Below are 25,328 nucleotides of genomic sequence, written 5' to 3'. Positions count from 1 at the left end.
ACAAAGCCGGAAAAACCTTCGGGCCTTGCAGCAAATCCTGGTCTACACCGTCCAGCCTGGGTTTAGCTAAACTGCGTGTGCAGGTTGGCTTGGGCTTTGAGCGACTGTGCGTCGCAGCGAATGGCTAGGGACCTGATCGGGCCGGCACTGCCGCCAGGCTTCAAGGAGCACGCGACAGTTGAGGACGAGGAACGGGACCCGAGCCCGGGTAAGCAGCAGCGGGCGTCTGCACTCCCGGGAAGGACTGGCGACCACCGTGGAGTGGGCGCGGTCCGCCCTGGGGGAAAAGCTGGGCAACGCCTGAGTGTTTGGGACCCGATCATCGTTAAAATGACTATACAGTCCCAATTTGCTATTATTACGAATAGGACTGTGCTAACTGATCAATCTTCGTCCGGTCGTCTGTTTAACCCTTCCATCAACTGTATAAGAAAAGATGATGGATGGTGCATGTGTTACAAATGATGACAGCGGCTGATGAATCGGTGCCTAAGACACGCAGCTAGTCCGTGATGAAGCCCAAGTTAGAACCTAGTATCTCTATATCTTCAGATTTACAAGACTCTTGCCAAAGATCCTGTGCCTCTCTCCTCCCCGGCCTGACTTCCCGACCTCATTCTATCATTCCATCTTACACAGCAGCCCAGTGCCCACACAGTTCGAGTTTATGCTTTGACGATAGACTTTTGGGGGTGCTATGGTTGTACTTAAATGCCTGACAAAACGTCCTTCATATACCAGTTTAAGCGTCACCTTCCCGAGCATTGTCACGTCTTCCTCCGGGTTTTCCTCTCCCCAGTTACGCTAATATTTAACACATTCTGTTCAACTAATTTGTGGATATCTCAGTCTCCACCAATTCACTGTGTCTTGCAACCTTAACATGCATCTATGCCACATCAATACCTCGCACACTCTTTCATGCTTTTCCGGCTTTAGTGTTTGTTCCAGTTTGAAGGCCGGCGCTGACTCTACTTGGGAAAGAACAAAACTGACAGAATGTTGATCTGACTTTGTTTTTCTGGCTACCCAGAGACTATGTCTCCGGCAGATTCTTCCTTCCAGATCTTATTTCTAGTGCCGTTATTTTTAAAAATTCCCTTTATTCTTTGTTTTAGGAAGGAAATTTCTACCCAGTTAGGTTGAAGAAGTATGAGTGAATTCAATTTGGTAAATCCCCTGCAATTTCTTTACCTATTGTACAGGTAACAGACATTTGGGTAGATTCTGGTTTTGTTTTTGTTTTTAACTCTTACAAAGAGTGCCACTATGCACTGTGTATGTGTGTGCATGTGTATCTATCTGTCTGTCCGTCTATCTATCTCCTCTGTTATACACCCTCAGTTTCAGAATCCTACCAGTTTACCAAAGCCCTCAGTGAGTATAGGAGTTCTGATTGTTCCATGTTCTCCCTAATCATTTTCCTCTGTCTTTTCAATCTGGTGTTTTGAAGCCATATTTTGTAGTAATTTAAACTTGTATTTTCTTGTGAGAAATTAAATTGAACACTTTTCTAATTTTTTATTATCTTTTTACCACTGTGCTCTGATAGTCTTTTGCTTATTTCTTATTGAAATTTCTTTTGTCTTCTTGATCTGTAGTTTGTAAAATTGGCATACACAGCATTAGGTTCCATTATTTATATTCATGTGTTTGTGTGTGGGTATGTGCGTGTGAATGCAAGTACCTGAAGAGAACAGGAGTTGTGTGGACCCTTGAAACTGGAGTTACAGGCAGTTGGGAGCCTCCAGATGTGGGTGCTGAGATCTGAACTTGGGGCCTCTGCAGTGTACACTCTTAACTGCTGCCTGAGCCATCCTTAAGACCGAATTATGTCATTTTTTAAACAAAACTTTTTGTTAATTCTTCTTCCCACCCCCTCTTATCTCTTTTAGCCTTCAGGCATCTCCCATAACCTCCTTTCCCCTTCTGTGTCTCATGTGTGTCCCCTATTCTTCAATACCTCTTTTAACCCCCTCATAATCTCTTTTCTAGTTTCATAGCTTATATCCGTACTCAGCCCACTTAATATGCACTTGTATGAACATCAGAGAGGACTGTGTATTTGCCTTTCTGAAACTGGGTCACCTCACTATAGAACACTTTCCAGTTATATCCACTTTTCTAGAACTTTTGTGACTTCATTTTTATTTACAGCTGAGTAAAATCCCACTGTGTATTTTACACCATATTTCTGCTATCCATTTATCTGTTGATGGACATTTAGACTGGCTTCATTTCCTTCCTCTGTGTTGTGACTAGGGCATCAGTAAACACAGATATGCAGGTGTTGCTATTGCTGGTTAGTGGTCTTTTTGTCAGCTTGACATAAGCTTTTGGTCATAATTTTTCATCACAGCAATAGTAACCCTAACTAAGGCACTAGGTTTTTTCTTTCATGTTATCATAAGATATTTATTGGATCTATTACATTCGCTATTTTAAAGCATACTTTTCAGTGGCATTAGTTATATTCATACTGTTTGTGTAGCTGCCACTACCACTTCATCTCTGGAATTGAAAGTTGAGCAACAACCCCCCATATCTCCCTGCCCACAGTTCTTAATAGTTGCTGTTCTGTATTGTGAATATGCTGAATTAAGTACCTTGGAGGTGTGGGGCTCAAACAGTCTGTCTGTTTAACCCTTCCATCAACTGTATAAGAAAAGATGGTGGATGGTATGTGTGTTACAAATGGTGTCAGCTACTATAAGTAGCACTTTTCATAAATGCCCTCAGGGTTCATCTCTGTAACATTCTTCAATGTTTCCTTCTATTGAGGACTCCTGGTCTAAGATTTAAACTTTATCGGCCACATTTTACAGAGCAACAAAGTAACACAAGCAGTTTAACTTACACAATCATATAGTTAGTAAGTGGCAAAGTCCAGATTCAAAGCCAAAGACTCCAGCTCCAAAGCTTGCAGCCTTTCCCTCCTTTGTATTAGAAGTACAACCTCTTCAGCCTCCAGCATTGGTGGCGAGTACATAGTGTATTCTCTCCTGCTGACTCTTCCTGTCTAGAATGTTCTTTTGGATTGCTGTATGACCACTGTTGTCTTGTCACTTAAGTCTACCAAATGCCTTGTCAGAGTGACCTGCCCTGGCCACTGTCTTCCAAATTGCCCCCCTCCACACAGACACATGTTTTTAAAGTTTCAATATAAGCACTTTGTCTGGACTGACCTTTTTACGTTGGTTTCTTTGTATTTACTGATACATCCTCAGTGGGTGGATGGGTTGGTAGGTGGATAGATAGTTAGAAGACATAAGTCCATAGTAAATGCTAGCCTACTGTGGCTATGAAAAGACCCATTTCCATCAGGAGGATTTGGTGAAAGGGCTGTAACACATCCATCTAAACTTTCACAGTTGCAGGGCCAGCTCTGCCCCCTAATTACAGAAGCTGCAGTTCAGACTCCTCAGACAGTGACGAGGACAGTAGTTCTTTATCTGAAGAAGGCAATCAAGAGTCTGAAGAAGAGGACACTGGTCCAAATGCAAAGTAAGTCACTAAATTATATAATAAACCAAGCTTTACACTGTTGTTTTAAAAACAAAAATCCCTGCTGTTCGAATTACCAAGTAAAGATTCCGAAGTCAGACACTGTGGTGAAAGCCCACTCGCTCAAAGAGGCAGAGAAAGCACCCAGATGACCTTCCTCCTCAGCCAGAAGGAAAAGACCCTTTTCCATGCTGTCTTAAATCCACTCCAACTCAAAGACCCCCCTTTCTGTTCACTCCCACATCAGCTGGTTGCTTGCTCGGCCTCTTGACCTAGGGTTGACTGTATTTAGCTCTTGCTAGGGCTGGAACGTAGCATAAGGACTTGTTTGCAGCAAACAGAAAGCTCTAGGATCAAAGGCTGAGCCACAGTTAGAGACAGATTCTTCCAGTTCACAATGTGATCAACTATCCTGCACCATCACACCTCCTATAGTGGCTGGAACCACTGGCTACTATTTTTGGATTTGTGTGGACTGGGAAGATGTCATTTCAGACGGCATTTCACACAATCTACATCTTCTATAAAGAATCTTATTCTAATTGGGCATGGTGGTGCCCACCTTTAATCCCAGCACTCCAGAGGCTGAGCCAGGTGATCTGTGAGTTGGTGACTAGCCAAGGCCACATAGTGAGACCTCGTCTCCAAAAAAATGAAAAGCAGTTTATTCTAGTAATGTGTGGCAATGGATGTTCTGTTTAAATAAACGATTCCTTTCTAATCTTCCTGACCCTGGGGCAGATTATTAAATTGAACGTTCATTTTCAGATGACTAAGGTTTTTGATACCCTTTCAAGATTATGAAGCAGAAAAGGAAACTTACAGTGCTTCTGAGAGGGAGAATAAGCTGAACTCATGTGTTTCAGGAAGAAAGGGCCAGAAAGACTTAAGATTTCTCACTTAGTGGGATCGTGAACGCCCCGCAAGATAAAGAATGCTGATCCAGTGCTGACAAATAAGTAACTGAAGATAAATTCCAGAAAAGATTAAGAACGGTTATAGTATGCTGTTGTTTTGTTTGTTTCTTTGTTTTGTGTGGGGAACAGGGTTGATTTATTGTTCCAGTGTCTAAATACATCTACTGAATCTTTTCTATCAAAATTAAAGCTTTTGTTTTTGCAAAAATTTCAGGTATGTTTAATGTAAGTTACTCTATTTTTGTTTTCAGAAAGCAGAGGCGAAATCAAGATGATGATGACGATGATGATGGGTTTTTTGGACCAGCCCTTCCTCCTGGGTTTAAGAAGCAGGATGACTCTCCTCCCAGGTGATAAATTAGAATGTGTCAGCCATTCTTTTAAAGTTCATAACACTATGTTGTTTTATACAGAGACTAGCCCATGAGTGCCATCCTCTTAGTTTTGAATGAGTTAAGTTTTTTAAGTGTATAGCAAGTGAGACTAGAAGGCTAAAACAGCAGCTTGGAGGCGAGCATTAAGTCCCACTCACTTCACCCTGCAGAGAGATTGGAGACGCACTGGGAAAGCAGTCAGCTAGAGCCTCTTATGGGCAAGAGGAAGCAGGCAGGAGGTCCCCTCCTGGCTCAGACTTCAGTTAGCCATTCCCACAACAGGGTAAACGGAAGCAGAGTTTTCTCTGGGAAGAGGCTGGGGATCATTCGCCCTGCAGCTGTGTGCAGAGCAGTGTTTCTACCCAACCAATCTACTCTGCTTCTGAACTTCAAGGTCATGAGTTTTGGGGGAGGGGCATGCTTTCTGTTCTTCTTTTCCCATCTCTCAGGGCCAGGGACCACCTGTCCTTGGACAAGGGGCCTTGCAGGACACTGTGAGACAAATGTGCTTGGTTCTGAAGTGGGACCCATCTCCAAAACCACTTTTCAGGGAGTACATGACAGTTTTCTAGTATAATGCATGCCACATGCCTGACTGTATGGAAGAAGTGGCTGTTTCTTTTTATATTCAGAGTTTAGGATCTCAGATGCCGATTCCTAATGTCCATGTAACTCTGTCTCTTTTAAGTGTAGCGGGACTACCAGTCTACTGCTGTTTGTTTTGTGTCATCCCCAAACAAATAATGCTTTTTACATATTTTAAGAATAGTACAAATGCTCCAGTTTCACAGATGTGGCTCTCAAAGCCTACAAGTTAGGCTCTGTTTCCACCTTTCATAGGTAATACTGGCCCTGCAATGTAACATGCCTTCCAGAGGAACCCGTTATAGATGGGCAGTTCTCAGTTGAAACTCTGTAATCCAGCGTGCTTCCAGATCCCAGACTTTGAGCACAGCCAGCATGTACTGCCTTGTTCTAGGTATATAATTATCACCTAGCATAGTATATACATTGCCTTGGGGCTATGTGTAGAAGGTATATATATGAAACACAAATGAATTTTCATGTTTATACTTGAGGGTCTTCCCCCAAGGTTTCTCATTATACATATGTAAATTATCCAAAAATCTGAAATTGGAAATGCTTGTGGTCTAAGCATTTTGGATTAAGTACATTTTAACTTGTACTTAACCTTTGGCAGCTCCTTTCTTGAAAATTACACTTGATGCTTGGTCTAGCTTTTTTTTTTTTTTTTTTTTTTTTTTAACTTTACAGGTCTTTCGCTCATATATGATGGTTTCTGATCTTGTGTTTTTATGAGAATTCTGTGTGTGCCAGTGTGTAGTCTGCATCTGGATATGCTCTTGTGTTTTCTCTTTGGCTTTTTTCTGTTAGTTTTCCTTATTTTATTTTTAGGTGCCTGTTTTCTAATGAGAGGGAGAATGAGAGAGTGTAGCTTTGGATGGGTGGGGAAGTGGGGAAGATCTGAGAAGAGTTGGGGGAAGGGAACCATAATCAGATATATTATATGGAAAAAAAGCTATTTTCAATTAAAAAAACATTTTGGACAATAAAATCCTTGTGTGAAATAAAGTAAAAAAACTCATAACAACTATAGAATGTCATATCTGTTTTACATTTACTATGTATTTTTTTTTGATGTTTTAAAATTTTTATTACACTTTATTTATTCATGAAGGGTACACAGATGACACCACTGCACCTGTGGAGGTCACAGCACTTGTGGGAGTCAGTTCCTCCTTCTTCTCTGTGAGTCCCAGGCTTAAACTCAGGTCCTCGGCCTGGCAGCAAGAACCTTCCTTACCCACCGAGCCTTCTCACTGACCCAATAGATTTACTGTCTTCTAAGATCTTACTATGGATTTCATCTCCACAAATTCTAAAGTCATAAAATTGAACAATTAATGTCCGTGTGGCTCTGTTAAGGATTATACTTAGGGGGAAAAAAGCAACTCAAGCATTTCCTTGTATCTTGTAAATGACAACTAATTGGGTCTTTCTGATAATCTGAAACTGCACCCATTCATATACAAAACTATTCTGTACTTGGTTCATGAACCAAGGCAAGATTATTAAGAGGTCAGAACGGATAACTCTCAATACTGTTTGATTTCTGCCAAGAAGCCTGCCAGGGGGGCTCCAAGTAACATGCACCCCCTGGGAGTGCAGCCAAGGACTTCAGTGGCATAGGCATAGTCACCACTAACCAGCAAGAACCACAAGGACAAATTGGATAAAGGGACTGAAAGTATGAGATGAGAAGAAAGTAGGTTTTCCTTTCTAGCAAAGGCTCAGGATCGAGGCCATTCCCTCTTGTGTTGATGATAGCTCCCTAAGAATAGGGCAGTAATGCAACTCAAAGAATGGTGAAATTTGATATCAGAAAGCCCAGGGCTTAGACTGCATCTCAGCCCCTCACTGCTTGTGTTAATCTTGGCTATTACTGTTTCCCAAACTGCTGTGGCTTACATGGACAAGGGTTGTTGAAAGAACAAGATGCATACAACTAGGTGAAATGTGATTGGCACAGGACCTTCTCCCTCCTCTGTGGGGCACGGTGGACCAGCTGCATTCTTCTGTGCTTCTGGGTCATTACTGGATTATTAGCAAGGACTGTGTAGGTGTGTCCTGCTGTGGTGCGTTGTCACTGACTGCTGGTATCTATTGTGTGTACCTACGGTAGGTGTCCTTAAGAAAAACACTTTCTACTTAAGTAGTAAAAAAAAAATCAAGAATATTATTTCACAGTTTTATTTTAAGAATCAACTGTGGCATTGAATGCATTGAATTATAAGACCCAATGGAATTTTTCAGTGGATAAGAAATATCAAAACAGAGTGGAAGTCAAAGCACAATGGAAAATACCCTCATGAGGACAGTCATACCAAGAAGGTTGAAACTGTATGCTCTAGTGTCTAGTTGATAACTCAACAGATAAAGATGCTTGTCCTACAGCCTGAGAACTTGAGTTCCATCCCCAGCTCTAGAGTACAAAGAGAATCCATTCCCTAAGCTTGCCCTCTGACCTCCACATTTGTACTGTGACACACACATACCCATAGATAAATAAAAATATTTTTTCTAAAAATTAAGTAGAAAATAACAGGTGCAAAAATTAGGTTTTTAAATACCTACTAGAGAATTATTACTACTGCTGAAAGTAATGTTACAAAAAATTCTTTTTTTTTTTTTTTTGGTTTTTCGAGACATGGTTTCTCTGTATAGCCCTGGCTATCCTGGAACTCACTTTGTAGACCAGGCTGGCCTCGAACTCAGAAATCCTCCTGCCTCTGCCTCCCGAGTGCTGGGATTAAAGGTGTGAGCAACCACACCCGGCTACAAAAAATTCTTATTTTCAACATTTGTTACTATCTAGCTTTCTTTTAACTGTGAACTATTTTCTGAAAATAGCTTTTTAAGGTCAAGAGAGGATGATAATGGTATATTTTATTTTCAGGCCTATAATAGGTCCCGCATTGCCACCTGGTTTCATTAAGTCTCCACAGAAAAATGACAAAGGCAGAGAGGATCCAGGGCAAGTGTCATCATTCTTCAACTCAGAGGTTTGGAGTTTTTTTGTTTAAAGAATAAAATGTATAACAAACTCAGAGCTTGAATGGTATCTGTAATCATATGGCTCACATGTGATAGGAGACTCCAAATATGACTCTCTTAACACGCTGTCAGCTTCCTGTGAGAGTAGGACACCCAGAGATGAAGTAAAAGCTGTTCCTGCAAGTCTGAACAAAATAGGAGAGTCAGGTGTTGTGGCCTATGCCCCTTATCTTTGAAGGGTAGTATTTTCATTACTTTTCATTTCCTCTTTTAAGGTGGAAGGTTTTAACTTTGGAGGAAATTGCTACCCATTAAAATCCTCTGCCTAGGGAATGGTACCACCAGTGGGAGGCTCTTTCCACCTTAATGCAATATAGATACCTCACCCACCCATTAGCACCCCTCCCTTGTTTGTTTTGAGGCAGGGTATCTTCATGCCCTGGCTATCCTAGAACTCACTATGTAAACCAGCCTGGAACTCATGGAGATCCACCTGCCTCTGCCTCTCAGGTGTTGGGATTAAACTCATGTGCCACCATGCCTGGCCCCAAATGCTAATGTTTTTTAAAACTTTAAAAGTTCATCATAGAGAAATAGTTCTGCAGTTAGGGCATTTGCAGAGAACCCAAGTTCAGTTCCCAGCACCGACACTGGGTATAACTCTACCTGTAGAGGATCCAATGTCAGCTGTGGACCTCAGTGTGCATCTATGCATATGTGGAATATGCACACAAACAAACACACACATAAATAAAAATACATCTCTTTTAAAGGTTCATTGTATGCTTTATATTTGCATACTTTATGTCACAAAGGTGTCTATCTATAGAAAATTCCACATTCACTTAAGATAATGTTTGTGGGCTGATGAACTGGCACAGTGTGTAATGGTGCCTGCTACATAAGCCTGGCCACCTGAGTTCCATCCCTGAAATGCATGTGAGATTGGAAGGAGAGAAAGACTCCATAGTGTTGTTCTCTGCCTAGACACACGCTTTATCATCATCATTATTATTAAAAAGTCTGAAGGTGTTTGTGGCAGCACAGTTAACTACTGTAGAGGTAAGCGGCAGACACTTAAGGCTAACGCATGAGCAGATGGGGTCAAGAAGAGAGCGGACACTCTTGTGAGAGCGCAGAGAGCCCTAGCCCTGGAAGGCTTATTCTTAGGTACTAAGTTTAAAACTTGATGTAAGTTCTCTAGTCCTCTTAACAGACTGATTTAAAGCTCCATTTCTTCACTACGAAAAAAAAGTCAAGAATATTACTTCATAGTTTTATTGTAAGAACCATCTGTGGCATTGAATGACAGAGCCCACCACAGTTACTCTTGTGAGTGTGTGTGTGTGTGTGTGTGTGTGTGTGTGTGCACTTCAAAGTAAGCCACAAGAGCAGGGATAAAATTATTTAATTATACTTGTATGAGTTTAACGAGAACAGCCCCAGATAGAAAGCTATTGTTAGGTTAAAGGGGAAATGAAAAGGGTATGAATGAACTCCTTATCCTGTGAGCTCAAAAAAATTAAATAAGGCGCAGAAGCTGTCAGAACCAAAGGACATGCATGTTGTTATTCGATGTAATAAATCTGCTGAGGCAAGGAGAAACTATAAGCCTTGAGATATCACAGCATCTGTCACAGAGTCATACCTGGGAACTGTTTATCACTGTGACTTCAGAAGTGACTTCAGAACAGGATGCAGTTCTAGCCCATTCACTCTTTTGTGTCAGCAGAACACCTACTGTGGGCCTCCATGGCTACACTGGGCTGGAATTCAGGGGGTGGCGATTTTCACTGTCCTTTCTGTCCTCTATAAGGACCTGTCCAGACCTGTTCTTAGTCCCGTAGCAGCCTGCTTGCAGGAGCCCCTCTGATCACCCACGTACATTCTCTGAGGACTTGCCTCTTCATGTGGACCCTAGTACCCCTAGCTCTTTACCATAGTCCCTCTTAGCCTTTCCTCCTAGCCCATCTACAGTCCTTTCTTCACCCATTACCCTACAGAAGCACTGTCTACCAGAGGCCCACTGCCACCACCCCTGCTCAGTATCCAGAGAGGGTAACAGCAACCAGAGAACAGAAAACCCACCCAACAAAGACAAGACCTGATATGGACACCAACACATTGTAGCTCCAGATGCATAGGTCCTGGTACAAAACAGAAACATAAATAGCCAAGATACTGTGCCTCTACCAGAAGCCAGTGACCCTGTTACAGTAGGCCCTGAGAAATGCAATATAGCCGAAACCTAAGGAAAGGCCCTTAAAATGGCAATTATGGATATAGTCAAGGATCTTAAGGAAGGGATGAATAAATCCCTCAACGAAGTCTGTGAAAATAGAAACAGTTGAATGAAATAATGAAAACAATTCAAGATTTAAATGGAGAATTTAACAAAGAGTCACTAAAGAAAACGCAAACTGAAATGAAACGTTTAGCAAGTCAAACAACCTCAGACTTAAGCCTCACCATCAAAGTTCAGGACATGAGAAAGAATCGCGGGTGTCAAAGACAAGGGAGCAGAGAGGGATAGCTCAGTCAAAGAATGCCAGATCTAAAACTCAAGCAAGAAGTCTGCGGTTAACACAGAGCTATTGTGACTTGGTACTGAGTGGGCCGTGCTGGGAACTGAGCAGATGTGTCTGCGTCAGTGTTTTGGAAGCTGTTACGTAGTTCTAGTTTCGCAATAGCTGATGACATCGTGATTCACTTGCCATATCCCAAAGAGCATTTGATGTACAGAGAATAAAATAGTTTTGAAATGTGTCATTTCTGACCAATTGGCAATAAATATCAGGAACGCTACGTGGAAAGATTCTAAGACCAGCTCTTTGTCCATCAATCAGAGGGCTGAACGCCTGGAGGTGTGACTCAGAGGTAGCACCCTTGCCTAACACATGCAAAGCCTGGGTTCCTACCAGCAATACAGCTCACACACACACACACACACACACACACACACACACACAGATAGAGAACAGGAATGACTAGGAATAATATAATGAGGTCCCTGATGACATAGGAAGAGACATGGGACACATCTACATGCTATGGCACTGTCATCAAGGAAGCCACGGGAAAGCTCATTGTTCAGTGATGGGCTAGCACTGTGGGTTTATGGGGTTTTTGGTTGGTGGCTTTGTTTTGTTTTGTTTTGTTTTTGCCTTATTGCTTATGTATAATCCACAGCTAAAATCCAGGTAGTTTAAGATCATTATAACCTATTGGTCTCTTCCTAGATTAATACTATCTTGTTTTAAAGGAAGCAGAGAGCGGTGAAGATGAGGATATTGTTGGACCAATGCCTGCAAAAGGACCAGTTAACTATAGCGTCACGACAGAGTTTGAAAAAAGGGCCCAGAGGATGAAGGAAAAATTGACCAAAGGAGATGATGTAAGTTTTCAAAGGTTTTTTATTGATTTATTTTATGCAAATGAGTGTTTTGCCTGCATGCATACTAAGTGCATGCTGGTATCTGAGGAGGTTAAAAGAGGGAATCAGAGCCCCTGGAACTGAATCAAATGGTTTTCAGCTACCATGTGAGTGCTAAGAACTGAACCCATTCCTTTACAAGAGCAGCAAGCAGCCGCTGAATCAACTTTCTACCCTCCAAGTGTGTGTGCATGCATGAATATTGTTTTGTTTGTGTAGAGTTTTGGGTTTTCGTTTTGAGACAGGGTCTCACTCTGTAGTCCTGGCTAGCCTAGAACTCACCATGTAGCCAGCACTGACTTTGAACACATAGAAATCTGCTAGCCTGTCTCCCCAGAGCTGGACCCCAAGGCCCAAACCACCATGCACACCTACTACCTTGTTTCTCACTTTCTCATGCAGGATTCATCTAAACCAATTACAAGAGAGTCCTGGATGACTGAGCTTCCACCAGAAATGAAAGAATTTGGTCTGGGGCCAAGAACCTTTAAGAGAAGAGCAGATGACAAATCCGGAGACCGATCCGTCTGGACAGACACCCCAGCTGACCGGGAGAGGAAAGCTAAGGTAACAGGGTGGTTTTGTTTTTCTTGATTTTTGTTCGTGTGTTCTGTCTAGTTTACTTAGGGGTACTACTGGTGCAGGGTTTTGAGGGCAGCAGGACAGTTGTACATGACCCAAGGACTTGGGATGGTGGCTCTGAGTTCACGGGTACCAGTGGCATTATGCAAAGTGGAAGCAAGTTTTATTCAGGAGAGTTACAGAGCTGTGAGAAATTGAGGAAAAGTGAGAAATTAAGAGAAATTGGAACTCTTGAGAGGGGTAGGGGTTTCCAAGAACTCCCTTGTCTCAGGTTATTACACTTTGGAAGCTAAGACGAGACAAGAATCCAGTAATTACTACAAAGTTGATTAGTTCTCTGGGCTATCATAAAGTTAATGGATAGCCCGCATGCTCCATGGTCCAGTAGGAGAGATGCACTGTTACGTGCTGGCAGCCCAGCTAGGGATGGTCAAAGCCTCCCGTGTTCCTCTCTGGCTTAAGCTCTGTTAGCCATTGCCCTTGACTGTCTGCTAGCTGTCAGCCACCACCATTGTTTCTCACTGTGTTTCAGTGCTGTTAATTAATTATTCCAAATGCACTCTGTTCTCATAGCCACCTCGAAGTGCTGCACAAAGTACTGGTTTCTTTACATCTAAGCACTTGTCTGTGGTCTAGGGGGAAGTTTCTTTTTTCTTTTTTTTTGTTTGTTTGTTTGTTTGTTTTTTTGAGACAGGGTTTTTCTGTGTAGCCCTGAATGTCCTGGAACTCACTCTGTAGACCAGGCTGGCCTTGAACTCAGAGATCCTCTTGCCTCTGCCTCCCAAGTGCTGAGATTAAAAGCATGTGCCAGCACTGCCCAGTTAGGGGGAAGTTTCTTGTTAGAAGCTATCCTTACTTCCAGTCTGTACAATTATGGATACCTAAAGGATAAAAGAGTGACAGTCCTCAGCAGTTTTGATGGGGAACAGCAGACTTTGGACAGAGCCCCGCAATCACCCGATTGGCTCCCTCGTGTTTGCTGCAACTTCTCTTTTCTTCATCCTGTGCCCTTCCTCATTATCGTCACCCTGGTATTTCATTGAATCTTTAGTGTTCCTCGTTGTCACACCACCCACCCTCTTGACGTTTTCACCCTGGGCCCATTCCCTTCCTGCCCATATCGTGCCAGCCCCTGCATTACTTCCTTCTGAGATTATGTTCTGAAGCAAAGACATGAATCACCCTCTGCAGAATAGAAGGAAAGTCCCACTCCTTGTTCCCATTCTCCAGTCTGCTACCATTTTTAAAACCTAAGGAAGGCTCCAGGTCTGGGTTCAGTGCCCTTGTTTTATAGACAGGAAGCCACCCTTCATGGCTTGTCACGGAGCTAGTAAGTAACCGCTGAAAAACATTCATCTTCAAGTTTCTAACTTCAAATTCCCTGGCCTTTGTGTCCTGTTATACTATACATGGAATGATAACTTAAATGTCTTTAAAAGTAAATGAACCCAGTGAATGAAATGATACCTGGGGATCGCTCAGAGCGACTGCATCAGCTGCGTAAGCTCAGTAACTCCAGTGTAGCCAAAAAGCACCTCCACTGCTGTGTCGAACAAAGGACACAAACATAAAAGCCTGCATACATAAAGTATCTTAGGTATTAAACTTTTGTTATTAAGAAGTACTCTATTGAGTGTCAGGATCTGAACCAAGGTCCCCAGCGGTGCTCATTAAACTTACTCCCTCTAAATGTTTTCATTTCTATCAAGTGTTCCACGTAAGTCTTAAATGTCTATTACCTGTAATGATCGCTCTGTCAGTTCTGATCTAACAGGTCTATATTTGACTTATTTTATCTTGTTTATCATCCCCCGCATCTAAGGATTTCTGTTTACCACATGTAGCTGGGAGTTGAAGTCTAGTGTTTGGTTGCAAGTGATAGAAAGAAAAAAATAAGGTGAAAGCCGTCTGTGAAACTTTATTCTGTGAAGAGCTGCTTATGAGTTAGAAGTGCTAAGGGCTCGGGCAGTGGCATTGCCAGTGGGTACAGGTGCTTTCCTCCCAAGTGGGATGGCCTAAGCTCAATCGCCAGGACCCACGGGGTGGAGAGACAGAAATGACTCATAGGTTGTCCCCTGATGTCCACGTGCCTGCCCGCCATGGCATGGGTCCCCCTGCCCTGAATTAAAATGGAAAAGATATTTATTTGTAAAGGTGGTCAGGTGTGGGTGTTGTGATGCGTTCTCCACACTCTAGCAAACTGCTGTACACTGTCCAACATCATCACTACTCTTGGTCTCAAAGATGAGAAGAAATTTGAGTATGGTAACAGGTGAGGTAATGCAGTATGCACAGGAGAAGGAAAAACAACACGTGATGTCAACTCTAAGTAATCCGAGGCTAGTGGTTCTGAGTGCCTGGTTTGGTTTTGTCCGGGCGAGGTTTTACTCTGGCTCGGGCTAGTCTCTCACTCAGCACTCTTCCTGCCTTTTTCCCAGCGCCGGGGTTACAGACATAAGCTGCCCACTGCTCTTAGCTGATTATTTTTAAAGTTTTTATTTCATTGTTTTTTTAATGTGGACAAGTATTTTGCTTGTTTGTTTGTCTGTGTACCATATGCATGCATGATGCTCACAGAGGCCAGAAGAGGCTGTTAGATCCCTGAGACTGGAGTTGCAGATAGTTGCGAGTCTCCATGAGGATGCCGGAAATTATATGAGGTTTTCATAAGCAGAAAACAGTTTTGAAATATAACTTCAGAATGGTTTCCACTCCTGTTGTGTAGCTGTCTCGTTCTGGTATCTCTAGGGTATCACTGTAGCCCTTTACAGGGTCATCCAAGTGTGTGCGTGCATGTGTTTGCAAATGGGATGTTTATTTTCTTTCTGCCATGGTTTATTCTCTCTCTGACTTTGTGTCACGAACCTCTGCTCTCCTTGCTTCTGTTACAGTCTGTTAGCAGGTTTCTTGGGTATTCTATAGACACTCAAACCACCCCTGAATGGTGATAGTGTCCTCTGTTTCTTTTCTTTTTTCCCTCCTCCTTTGTCGGGATGTATATAGCTTGTGATTTTTCCTTTTACTATTTTTGAAAACAGCAGTGGAAGAGCTCTTGTGTGCTGTTTTCCTAGACTTCGCCATTTCTAGTCTAGCCTCACCCTGAGTCTCCCCCAGCTGGTGATGGTTTGCTTTGATCTTATTGTTCCCCTTTTCTGGACACCCCAGGCTCTTGCACTGACTGACTCCTTCTCAAGGAGGAATGTTGCTATTTCTGACTTGGAGGAATTCAGCAGGCCTGGCTTTAGTTCAGTTTCCTGTCATTTAATCTAAGTAAAATTAATTGTATTTCTTTTTAATTTTATTTTAAGTGATGTTATTATGTTCATTCTTCAGGAAATACAAGAAGCAAGGAAGTCATTCAGTAAGAAAGATGAAGAAAACATATTGTCAGGAAGGGATAAGAGACTGGCCGAGCAAGTATCCTCATACAATGTAAGTAAGAAAATAAAATACATACAAATATAGTCTCTTCTTCCCTTCTCTCTCTTCCTCTTGTTTCCATTTCCTTTGTTTTGTGCTGAGATTTTACTACATAGCCCAGGCTGCCCTCTTGACTTGTCCTTCAGTTTGCTTGTCTCATATTTTTCTGTTTTTATTCTATTGTTTTTATTTTTCTTACTTTTTCTCTCTCTGTCTCTCTGTTTCTCTCACTGATTATTTAAAACCAGCTTTACTTGGATTATAAAGGAAAAGAATGAAAATAGCAAGACCAGCATCTCACCTCTGAACACTGTGATGTGAGGCATCAGTCTTATCTTTAAAATTAGGAAGGAAGCAACTATGTTCCAAACAGCTAAGTATGCAAGTCCAAAAAAAAAAAAAAGGCATGTTTAAACTGCCACATTCATCTCCTTTTACTTCAGACATATCTGTCTCCGTCCCGAAAAAGACTTGATTCTGTTATCTATGAACATTTGCATAAGAACCTTTCATATATTTGATAAGATGTCTTCAACTTTTAATTCTTACCTACCAAATCTTTTATTAAAAGTTTAATCCCTGCAGGGTGTGGTGGCTCATGCATTTAATCACAGCACTCAGGAGACAGAGGTAGGAGCATCTTTGTGAGTTCAAGACCAGCCTGGTCTACACACTGAGTTCCAGGTCAACCGAGGCTTCATAGTAAGACCTTGTCTCAAACACACACACACACACACACACACACACACACACAATGTAATTACTACCAGGGGCACTTGGATCCGAAAGCAAGAGCTCTGTTTACTCATAGAGATCCTTAGTGTATAGCTTTTTAAATTATATGCAAATTTGGTGGGAAGATTTATTGGAGAAAAAAACTTTAAAATTTAATTGAATCTAGGTTTATAAATTAAGGTCCCTATTAATATATCATTTTTCATATTTTGTCCTAGCTTCTCTTTCAAACCCTGGGGAGTAATCTAGTGCAAACACTAAGTGTTGCTTGAGGCACTTAGGAGAAGTGCCTTTGCTCTGGGGGTCTGAGTTCATGAAAGCTGTGTAAAACCTGACTCCTTGACCATGTGTGACTGGAGCCAGTTTACTGGTTACAGTAAAACACACATGAAATGTGTTTGAAAAACTGAAACCCTTGCTTAAGCCAACAAGCTCAGGAGTCAAGTCCCAGTATAGCTGGAAGAGCTATAGTCATGTAGACCACATTGCCTGGGTTCAGGATCACCTAAAAGACATCCATAACTGGGAAACATAAAAATCCAGAGAGAATGGTGTTAGAAAGATGACTCCGCAGCTAAGAGCACTGACTCTTCTGCTCTTCCAGAGTCCTGAGTTCAATTCCCAGCAACCACATGGTGGCTCGCGACCATCTGTAATGGGATCTGATACCCTCTTCTGGTGTGTCTGAAGACCGCTACAGTGACCTCATATACATAAAATAAATAAATTAAAAAAAAAAAACCAAAGAGGAAATGAAAATGAAAGTCAGGATATGTAGACCTGAAAAAGAACATAACTTTTTGAAACATGTGGGACATATGTTTATAACCATAATGGGCTATCTTAGAAAGAATGGCTAAAAATTCATTAGCTGGATCTTTTCCAAACCAACATTCTTATAAAACCAGACACCTGCAGTGTGACGCTGGAAACATGGCTCCCAAAAAATAGAACACTATTTGCAGTAGCCCCAAGAAGATGCAAAAATATCAACAGGAGGTGATTCATAATAGCTATCGCTCTAACAGCCTAGGTGTCCACCAGAGAAAGGAAGAAAAGCTGGAGGCATAAAGTGGAATACTCATCAATAAAATGTAATAGATTATGAGTGACTGCACCAGTACCGGTGAGCCAGAGTAATTACCCCAAGTGGTAGAGTCTGACCCAGCCAGGAGCACTCACTGGGTGAACTTGCCATGTGCAGGGTGGATTTTTTTTGTCCAGTGGTGGCTGTTGGAACAGGAGGATTTATCAAGGAGTGACATTGAGAGCTTACTGGAATGATGTAGAAATGGCCAAGATCCTCATGAGGGGTTGAATTAGAAAATATCAGTGAATGTACACCTACTAGCTGTATGTTCAATTTCACTGTTAGGAGGAAATATAAATGAATATTGAGTGTGGCCATGAATGTGCTGAAGTGTTTAGGGAGCATATAGTGATTTCTGCAGTTTACTTTTAATGCATCCAAGAAATGAACATTCTAATCTTCTATGAAATTCCGATTACTATGATGTTTACTGTTCAAAGTAGTAATATGTCTTACTATGAAACTGCTGTGTAACCCTCTCCTTTTGATGAACTGGACACTCTTTCTTGTAGTGCCATGCAAATAAAAGCCAGTCAACCGGAAAGTAAGCATGAGCGTTCAGAAGCCATGCTAAAGCTGCCCTAGGGCCATAGACAGCTCAGTGGGTCAAGACGCCTGCCACAAGCCTGATAGCCTGATTCAGTCCCTGGGATCCACGTGGTAGACAACGAATCAGTTCCCACTAGTTGTTCTCTGACCTCCACACACAACCCAACAACCCCAGCCACACACAAAAAATAAAGAATGTGAAAGCCATTGTATTCAAGGTAAATTGCTCTCAATTTCCTAAAATTTCGGAAATTACAAGCATTGTTTTGGTTCGGGTGCTGGGAATTGAACAGTCTTTGTATATGCCCTACCACTAGGCTACACCCTCTACTTGACAGGCAGTTGCCGTTTGATTTTTTTCAAGACAGAGGCTCACAACTGAGCGGATGTCAGGCTGACCTAGAACTTTCTTTGTAGTCCAGGCTGACCTCAAACTCTGGATCCTCCCACCTCTGCCAGGGTTGCAGATTCACCCCCAATACCCAACCCCACTCCACATCACTTACTGTTCGCTTGCTCTGTGTTCGCTGAGCTGTCTTTACTATGTTGTTTTCATGGGTATTCTTTGACATAGTCAGGGCCTCAACAGTTACAATTTTTAAACAAAATATATCCTTTTTGCCATTCCCCCTCTTTTTAAAGCATTCCAACAAAAGTACTATGCTCTTAGAGGAAATATGTATCATAGAACCCAATATTTTATATCTGTCTTTAAAAAAAATTAAAAGAACAGTGTTTGAGAATTAGAAAAAGAGCCAGGTGTGGTGGAGCATTGGGCAGTGGAAGCAGGGGGGGGGGTGTCAGGAATTGACAGCCAGCTTTGCCTACACAGCAAGCAAGTTGGAGGCCAGCCTGGGTTACCTGAGGCCCTGTCCCTTCATAGCCTTAAAGGAAGGTCCCCTTTACAGATGCTTTGTTTTAAGAAAGACTAAATGAGGGCTGGAGAGCTGGCTCAGCAGTTAAAGTGCTTACTGATCTTGCAGAGAACCTGAGTTCAGTTTTCAGCACCCCGTGATGTCTCACAACCACCTATGACTCCAGTTCCAGGGACTCCAATCCCTTTTTGGCCGCTGTGGACTCTTGCATACATGTGGTGCACAGAAGCACATGCACGATCACATGAACACACTTTTTTTTTTTTAATCTTTGAAAAGAAACTAACTAACTAGCAATCATTGTGAATGACCTTAAAATGACTCCCACTTTCCCTGGTCCTGAATGCCCGTTCTATGCAGCCCAGGGTGTGTGTACATGTACACCCGGCTTGGAGGAATCCCTGGTCCTTCTGTCCCAGGCTAGTCTACTCAGAGGTCTACAGCAAATCCCTAAACTTCTTAAACCAATTGCTTAGCACAGACCTTGTCTGCAAATGCTGTCTAGATAGACCTGAAAGTGTGAGCATCAGCAGGAGCTAAGAGGAATGGGGTTGGGGGGGGAGTACAAGCAAAGTAGTGGGTAAGGCCCCTTGAGCTCTGGCCGTGCACTCTCTGTGCAGGCCTAGAATTAGGCCGCATCTGTGCTCTGCATTTTCATACTCACTTCTGGTTTGGCTCCCACCTGTTAGTGCCTCTTTCGTCTCTGACGTGAGAATAAGAGTGTCCATCTTTCACACCCTTGTTGTTGGTTTACATTCCTGTTAGGACTTAAGTAACCATGTGACCCTGCTGCCTTCCTTTTTTAACTCTTGCTACATGTAGCTGGTAGATGTCTTCGTTCCATCTGAGTCATATTTGCCACAGGTGTACATTTTCTGCATACATGCTGTCTTGGATCCAGAAGACCCCATCAGGGTTTGCAAACATCTCTTATTCACATGCACTGGTCTTGTCTGCTTCATGGTTGTAGACTGTCTGTAACATACCTGAGCTAAGGTGTTCACTTCTGTTCTACTTCCCTAGGAATCAAAAAGATCAGAATCCCTCATGGACATTCATCATAAGAAGTTAAAGAGTAAGGCTGCTGAAGATAAAAACAAGCACCAGGAGAGAATACCATTTGACCGTGATAAAGATCTCAAGGTTAATCGGTTTGATGAGGCTCAGAAAAAAGCCCTAATAAAGAAATCCAGAGAACTAAACACCCGGTTTTCACATGGCAAAGGCAACATGTTTTTATAAGTAAGTGTACTTCAGTGAGGTACACTTATACTGATCAGCCTGAACCCCTCAGAATATACCTTTGTCAATAGTAATTATGTGCACAAATACGTCTCCTTTTGTATAAAGTAGATTCAGGGTCTACATTTTTATAAATTGTGACTTTTGAAAAGTTGGGGGAGGGGAGATAGTGGGAAAAAAAAGCTTTGTCTTCACAATAGCCCAACAGAACATTGCTACTAGAAAAGGGTTTCAATGAAGAGAAAGGGCTCTTCACAGAGTGTGGTGTGCAGCTTGAGGGGTCATGTGGTCCATTAGGGGCATTTGTGTGTGTTTAATTGTTCACTTGCTTGTTGATTTTTGAGACGGGGTCTCACTGTGTAACCTTGGCTGGCCCAGAACTCACTGTGTATACTACTAGCAAGCTGGCCTCAAACTCCCAGAGACCCACCTGCCTCTGTCCCCAAGTGCTGGGATTAAAGGTGAGTGCCACCATACCGTTCTTTGAACAACATTACAGTTAGAAAAACATGCATTGCTCCAGAAGGCCTCTGTAAGTTGAGTGTCAGCTGGTACGCCTTAAATATCCATAATCCCATGGGTCCATCTATGAGAGTCTGGGATGTTGGTTAAGGAATTGTGTGAGAGCTGAGGATGCTTCTTAAGTTCCTCGTGATTTGTAGTATCATGAAATAGATATCGATATTCAGGTGTGATTTTAAAGGATAATATGAACTTTAAAATGTTTTTCAGCTTACTGCATTGTTACATAAGAGAGATTTCCCCGTGTGATGTTTGTCTGGCCACCATAATTTGTTAGAGAATGATCTTTAAAAACATATAAATTTGCCATGGTCTGTATCCTTTAAAGTACTATGGGGACAGACAATCTGTGTTCTTATATAGAATGGAATGATTTTGGGTGTTCTTGGCTTTTCTTCATGTAATTATTTTAAGAGTCCATCCCCACAATACTACAGCCCCTAATTTTTTATGGTGTCTTACATGTTTCCTTAGTTCTGGGTGAGACTGTATACTCTCTACCACAGTCTGGACATTTTTCTTCAAATATATTTAACCTGCCCTAGAATCATTGTGTCAGGCTGTCTTAGTTAGGGTTTTACCTCTGTGAACAGATACCATGACCGAGGCAACTCTTGTGAGGACATTTAATTAGGGCTGGCTTACAGGTTCAGAGGTTCAGTCCATTAGCATCAGGGTGGGAGCATGGCAGCATCTAGACAGGCATGGTGCAGGAGGAGCAGAGAGTTCAACATCTTCATCTGAAGGCTGCTAGCAGAATACTGTTAGGATGAGGGTCTTAAAACTCACACCCACAGTGACACACCTACTCCAACAGGCCACACCTTCTAATAGTGCCACTCTCTGGGCCAAGCACATACAAACCATCACACAGGCCCTTGCAAATCCATCAATTTTAAATTTCTTAGCTTGTCTTCCAAACTGAACCTAGTCTATACAGAGCATGGGGGTTTGTCCTTCCTGCTGTTGTATTTATTTAGTTCCTGTCAGGTTAATTGTTTTTATTGGTTTTAAGGTAAAGAAGCTGTTTGGATTATCTCAGGTTAAGGAAATATTGTGATTTTAACAGTAAATATTTGTAGGGGAGGCAATCTGAAGGACATTATACTCACCTATTCTCATTCATGTGAAGTCTAGGATGCTGTCTTCATGGTCTCACCAAAGCTGCCTGCATCTTGGAACGTCACATGTGATCATCTGATTCATATATGTATATAGCACTTTGTATCTGGTTTACTGGAATATTAATTCTGGATGGCTTTTAAAAATAACCAAATAATCACTGGAAATGGGGAATCTGTACTCGCAACCACCCAGTGGGAGTATTATATGGTTTAGTGCTGTAAGCAATGCCTCTTGAGCTGTTAAACAGACACTCCTAATGAGGGAGAGAAAAGCTAAATGCGAATTCTGGGCATTTCTAGCAGGTTTTTTTGTTCTGCCGACTCTGTATTCTAGTTTTCACAAAGCATAGAGTTGTAATGGGAAAATGTTTTGATTCCCAATTCATGTGAACTTTATAAAAATTAGGCAAACTGTTCAAATTACAATATAAAGTATTTCTTAATAGTGGCACAATTTTTATACTGGTATAAACAGCCTATTCAAGGACTGCTGCTTCTTAAAACCTGAATTATTTTGAGTAAATTAAACAGACTTCTTGTCCCCATAGATTTAGATAGATCTACCCTTTGGCTAAAGTGAATGGGTTTCTGCATATAAAACTTTATACAAGAGTATTAATTCTGACTAGCATGGTCATGAGTGCCTTTAATCCCAGCACTTGGAAGGCAGAGGCAGGCATATCTATGTAAGCTCAAGGCCAGCCTGCTCTACAGAGTGAATTCCAGGACATCCAGTGCTGTGTAGAGAGACCCTGTCTCAAAAATCCAAGAAAAAGGAGTATTTATTCTGTCCTTTTCATATTGTGATTATCCCCCCCCCCATGAGAGGAAAATGTTTTTTTAGCTATTAGAAAACCTAACATATTTTGTGAAATTTGTTACTTTTAAAAGTTATTATGTGTAAGTACACTGTAGCTGTCTTCAGACACTCCAGAAGAGGGTATCAGATTTCCTTACGGATGGTTGTGAGCCACAATGTGGTTGCTGGGATTTGAACTCAGGACCTTTGGAAGAGCAGTCGGTGTTCTTAACTGCTGAGCCATTTCTCCAGCCTCTTTTTAAAGTTAAAATACTAAGAAATCAATCAATTTAAAGGAGGTAGCTGTCGGCAGAGCGTGTACAGCTCTTGCAAATCACCTGACTCAGTTCCCAGCACCCACACCTGGTGTCCACACTCCCTGTAACTCCAGCTGCACGGGGTCTGACCCCTCTTGGGGTCCATGGTCATCTGTGCCCATGTACAAAATGACACTCAGACTCATAACTTTAAAAATAATCTTAAAAGTAAAAATACCACTTCTGGACACTCATTGGCCTTGCTTTCTCAGTGGAAGGGGTTAGGAATATCTGTACTATGCTTACTATTTCCTGTGACCTCAGATAAAGGACAGCCCACCAGATGTATGATTACCTCGCTGGCACCCTGGAGCCAGTGCTATTTTCTGTTACCCAGATGACAGTTGCAGTAAAGTATATGCCATTTCCAGGGAGGTTTGGCCACATGGAGACATAAATCTCAATTAATATTGACCATAAAAAAATGAAGCAGCTCTGTGTGCATTACAGAAAGATGTTCCTCATATCATCCCATCTTCCAAAGAGCAGAGGCCTGCTGGAGTCCACTGCCCTGACAGTCAGCATTTCCTAATAAAAGCAGCCCTGCAACCCCTGGCCATGTTTTACAGGGAGTGAAGAAGAAAGGAGTTACTAGCACCAGGTCAAACCCTGGTGTCTCACCACTAACGTTGGCCATCAATTCCCTGGATGGCCTTGTCCAGGTCCGACTGCTCAGCCTCAAACAGTATTCACATCACTGGTGAGCAGACGGTTGGTTTTAGTAGTAGGGGAAGATGAGGGACTAAAACAAGAGAGGACCTGGCCAACCCAGGATAAGACTTTCAGATTGGCCTCCACAGGGAAAACTGAGCTCTGCTTGTGGGGTGGGGGACATAGTCTACATGAGTTTTTTCATTTATTTAGCTTTAAGAACACATTCACTTATTCATTTATCCTTTGTTAGGTGTGAGATTGCTATGTGTATAGATCTGAGCCTTCCATGTTTCAGAGTCACATAAATCATTCGCTGTTACATGATACTATGGTTCTTATGCAGACTAATCATGTTGATACCATTGTGAAATACATGACAGTGGTGCAGAGCTCATAAGCTCGAGGCCTCGTCCGCTTCCACTTCTCCATGGTGTTATTGGTGCTTCTAGAAAAGCCTCTCCAGGGCATTATACCTGAGAGGAGGAGTCTACATCGAGGAAAGTGGCTCCAGATGAGAGACCACGAAGCACCACCTACCTGACTTCTGCTGCCATACTGAGGCTTCGTCTGGGCTGCAGATACAGAGCCTTGTGCTGCTGTAGAAGAGCTTTTTGTTTGGTTGTTGTTGTTTTGTTTACAGCTTTAAAAACCCACTCTAACGGGGCCCAGGCATGTGGGTGAGCGTGAAGTCCTGGCTCCATCCCCAGTTCTCAGCACCACCCAGAAATTGTTTAACTGTGACCATGGTGTGTACAAGGTTGAAAGGTTGTATACTCCTTGTAGCCGTTTCATTTAGGAAAGGCTGCTTTTAGAAAAGGATCATTTTGAAGTATAGTTTTATATATACATATATGAATAAAATGTCCTCTATATCTGAGAAGTTGGAATCTTCCTTTTTTGTTTTTCTTTGTTTTGATATTCTTAGCTTTCCTGAAGCAAGCAGTACTGGCAGCAAGAATATCCTGAACAGGTTTCTTCTGGTTAGCCAGTCATTGTGGACTATTATGCAGGTGATGGGAAGGAGAAAAAGAATTCGGGTGGGGGAGGAGGAGTGAAGATGCTGGTGGCACAGACCTGCAACCCCACTATTGAGCCTAAGGCAGGAGAATCACAGGCTAAAGGCCTGCATGGGCTGCACCATGTTTTCCAGTTCAGCTGCGATGAGCGAGAAGCACTATCATGGAACTGACTGCAGGGTCAAAAGCCTGTGCTGGGACCATGGAGTCCATCTTACCTTTGATTCCCGCCAGGGTTCTAATGAAAATTCCAGTGTTTCTTATGGTAGGTATGTCAATCAGTCCTGAGTTCACCCCAGATTTGTCAGTGTCCACGTCTGCCCATTGTGAATCTCCTTTTCAGTAGGTAACTGCTAACCCATGTCTCAGAATCTTTGTGTAGAACAGCAGTGGGAGGGGGCAGGCACACAGGGCGCACATTAGCTTTGGGGCTGGTGTTTGGTGCTGTCCAGGAGATGGACTGTGTCTAAAATGCCTGCTCGTCCCCTCCTCGTTCACCGCCCTCAAACCCCTAACATCAAGAAGTACATCCATCTACCACAAACAGGGACGATGGAGAGTAAGGCCATCGCAGTTAGCTCACCACAGCCTGCTGTCGT

The 25,328-nt window shown here is 42.4% G+C and overlaps 1 protein-coding gene across 1 annotated transcript; it reads left to right on the top strand.

Moving 5' to 3' along the window:
* Nucleotides 1-9: 9 nt before the first annotated feature.
* Nucleotides 10-24,593, top strand: Gpalpp1 (GPALPP motifs containing 1). The gene is made up of 8 exons (NM_026177.3): nt 10-208; nt 3,372-3,504; nt 4,673-4,771; nt 8,274-8,379; nt 11,634-11,765; nt 12,207-12,371; nt 15,720-15,818; nt 20,079-24,593. Exons 1-8 carry the CDS (start codon nt 121-123, stop codon nt 20,295-20,297), a joined length of 1,041 nt encoding a protein of 346 aa, NP_080453.2. The 5' UTR covers nt 10-120; the 3' UTR covers nt 20,298-24,593.
* The last annotated feature ends 735 nt before the right edge of the window (nt 24,594-25,328 follow it).

This window comes from Mus musculus, chromosome 14 (assembly GCF_000001635.26).
Source record: "Mus musculus strain C57BL/6J chromosome 14, GRCm38.p6 C57BL/6J".
In the NCBI taxonomy this organism is placed as follows: Eukaryota; Metazoa; Chordata; class Mammalia; order Rodentia; family Muridae; genus Mus; species Mus musculus.
The sequence above is the reverse complement of the archived record's forward strand: the minus strand, read 5'-3'. Positions and strand labels throughout refer to the sequence as shown.

What these genes read in the sequence shown, in the direction of transcription:
- Gpalpp1 (NM_026177.3), top strand. Translation starts at nt 121, where the DNA reads ATGGCTAGGGACCTGATCGGGCCGGCACTGCCGCCAGGCTTCAAGGAG. An exon ending in GGAACGGGACCCGAGCCCGG is followed by an intron (nt 209 to 3,371) that starts GTAAGCAGCAGC and finishes AAACTTTCACAG; the next exon opens with TTGCAGGGCCAGCTCTGCCC. An exon ending in CATCATTCTTCAACTCAGAG is followed by an intron (nt 8,380 to 11,633) that starts GTTTGGAGTTTT and finishes CTTGTTTTAAAG; the next exon opens with GAAGCAGAGAGCGGTGAAGA.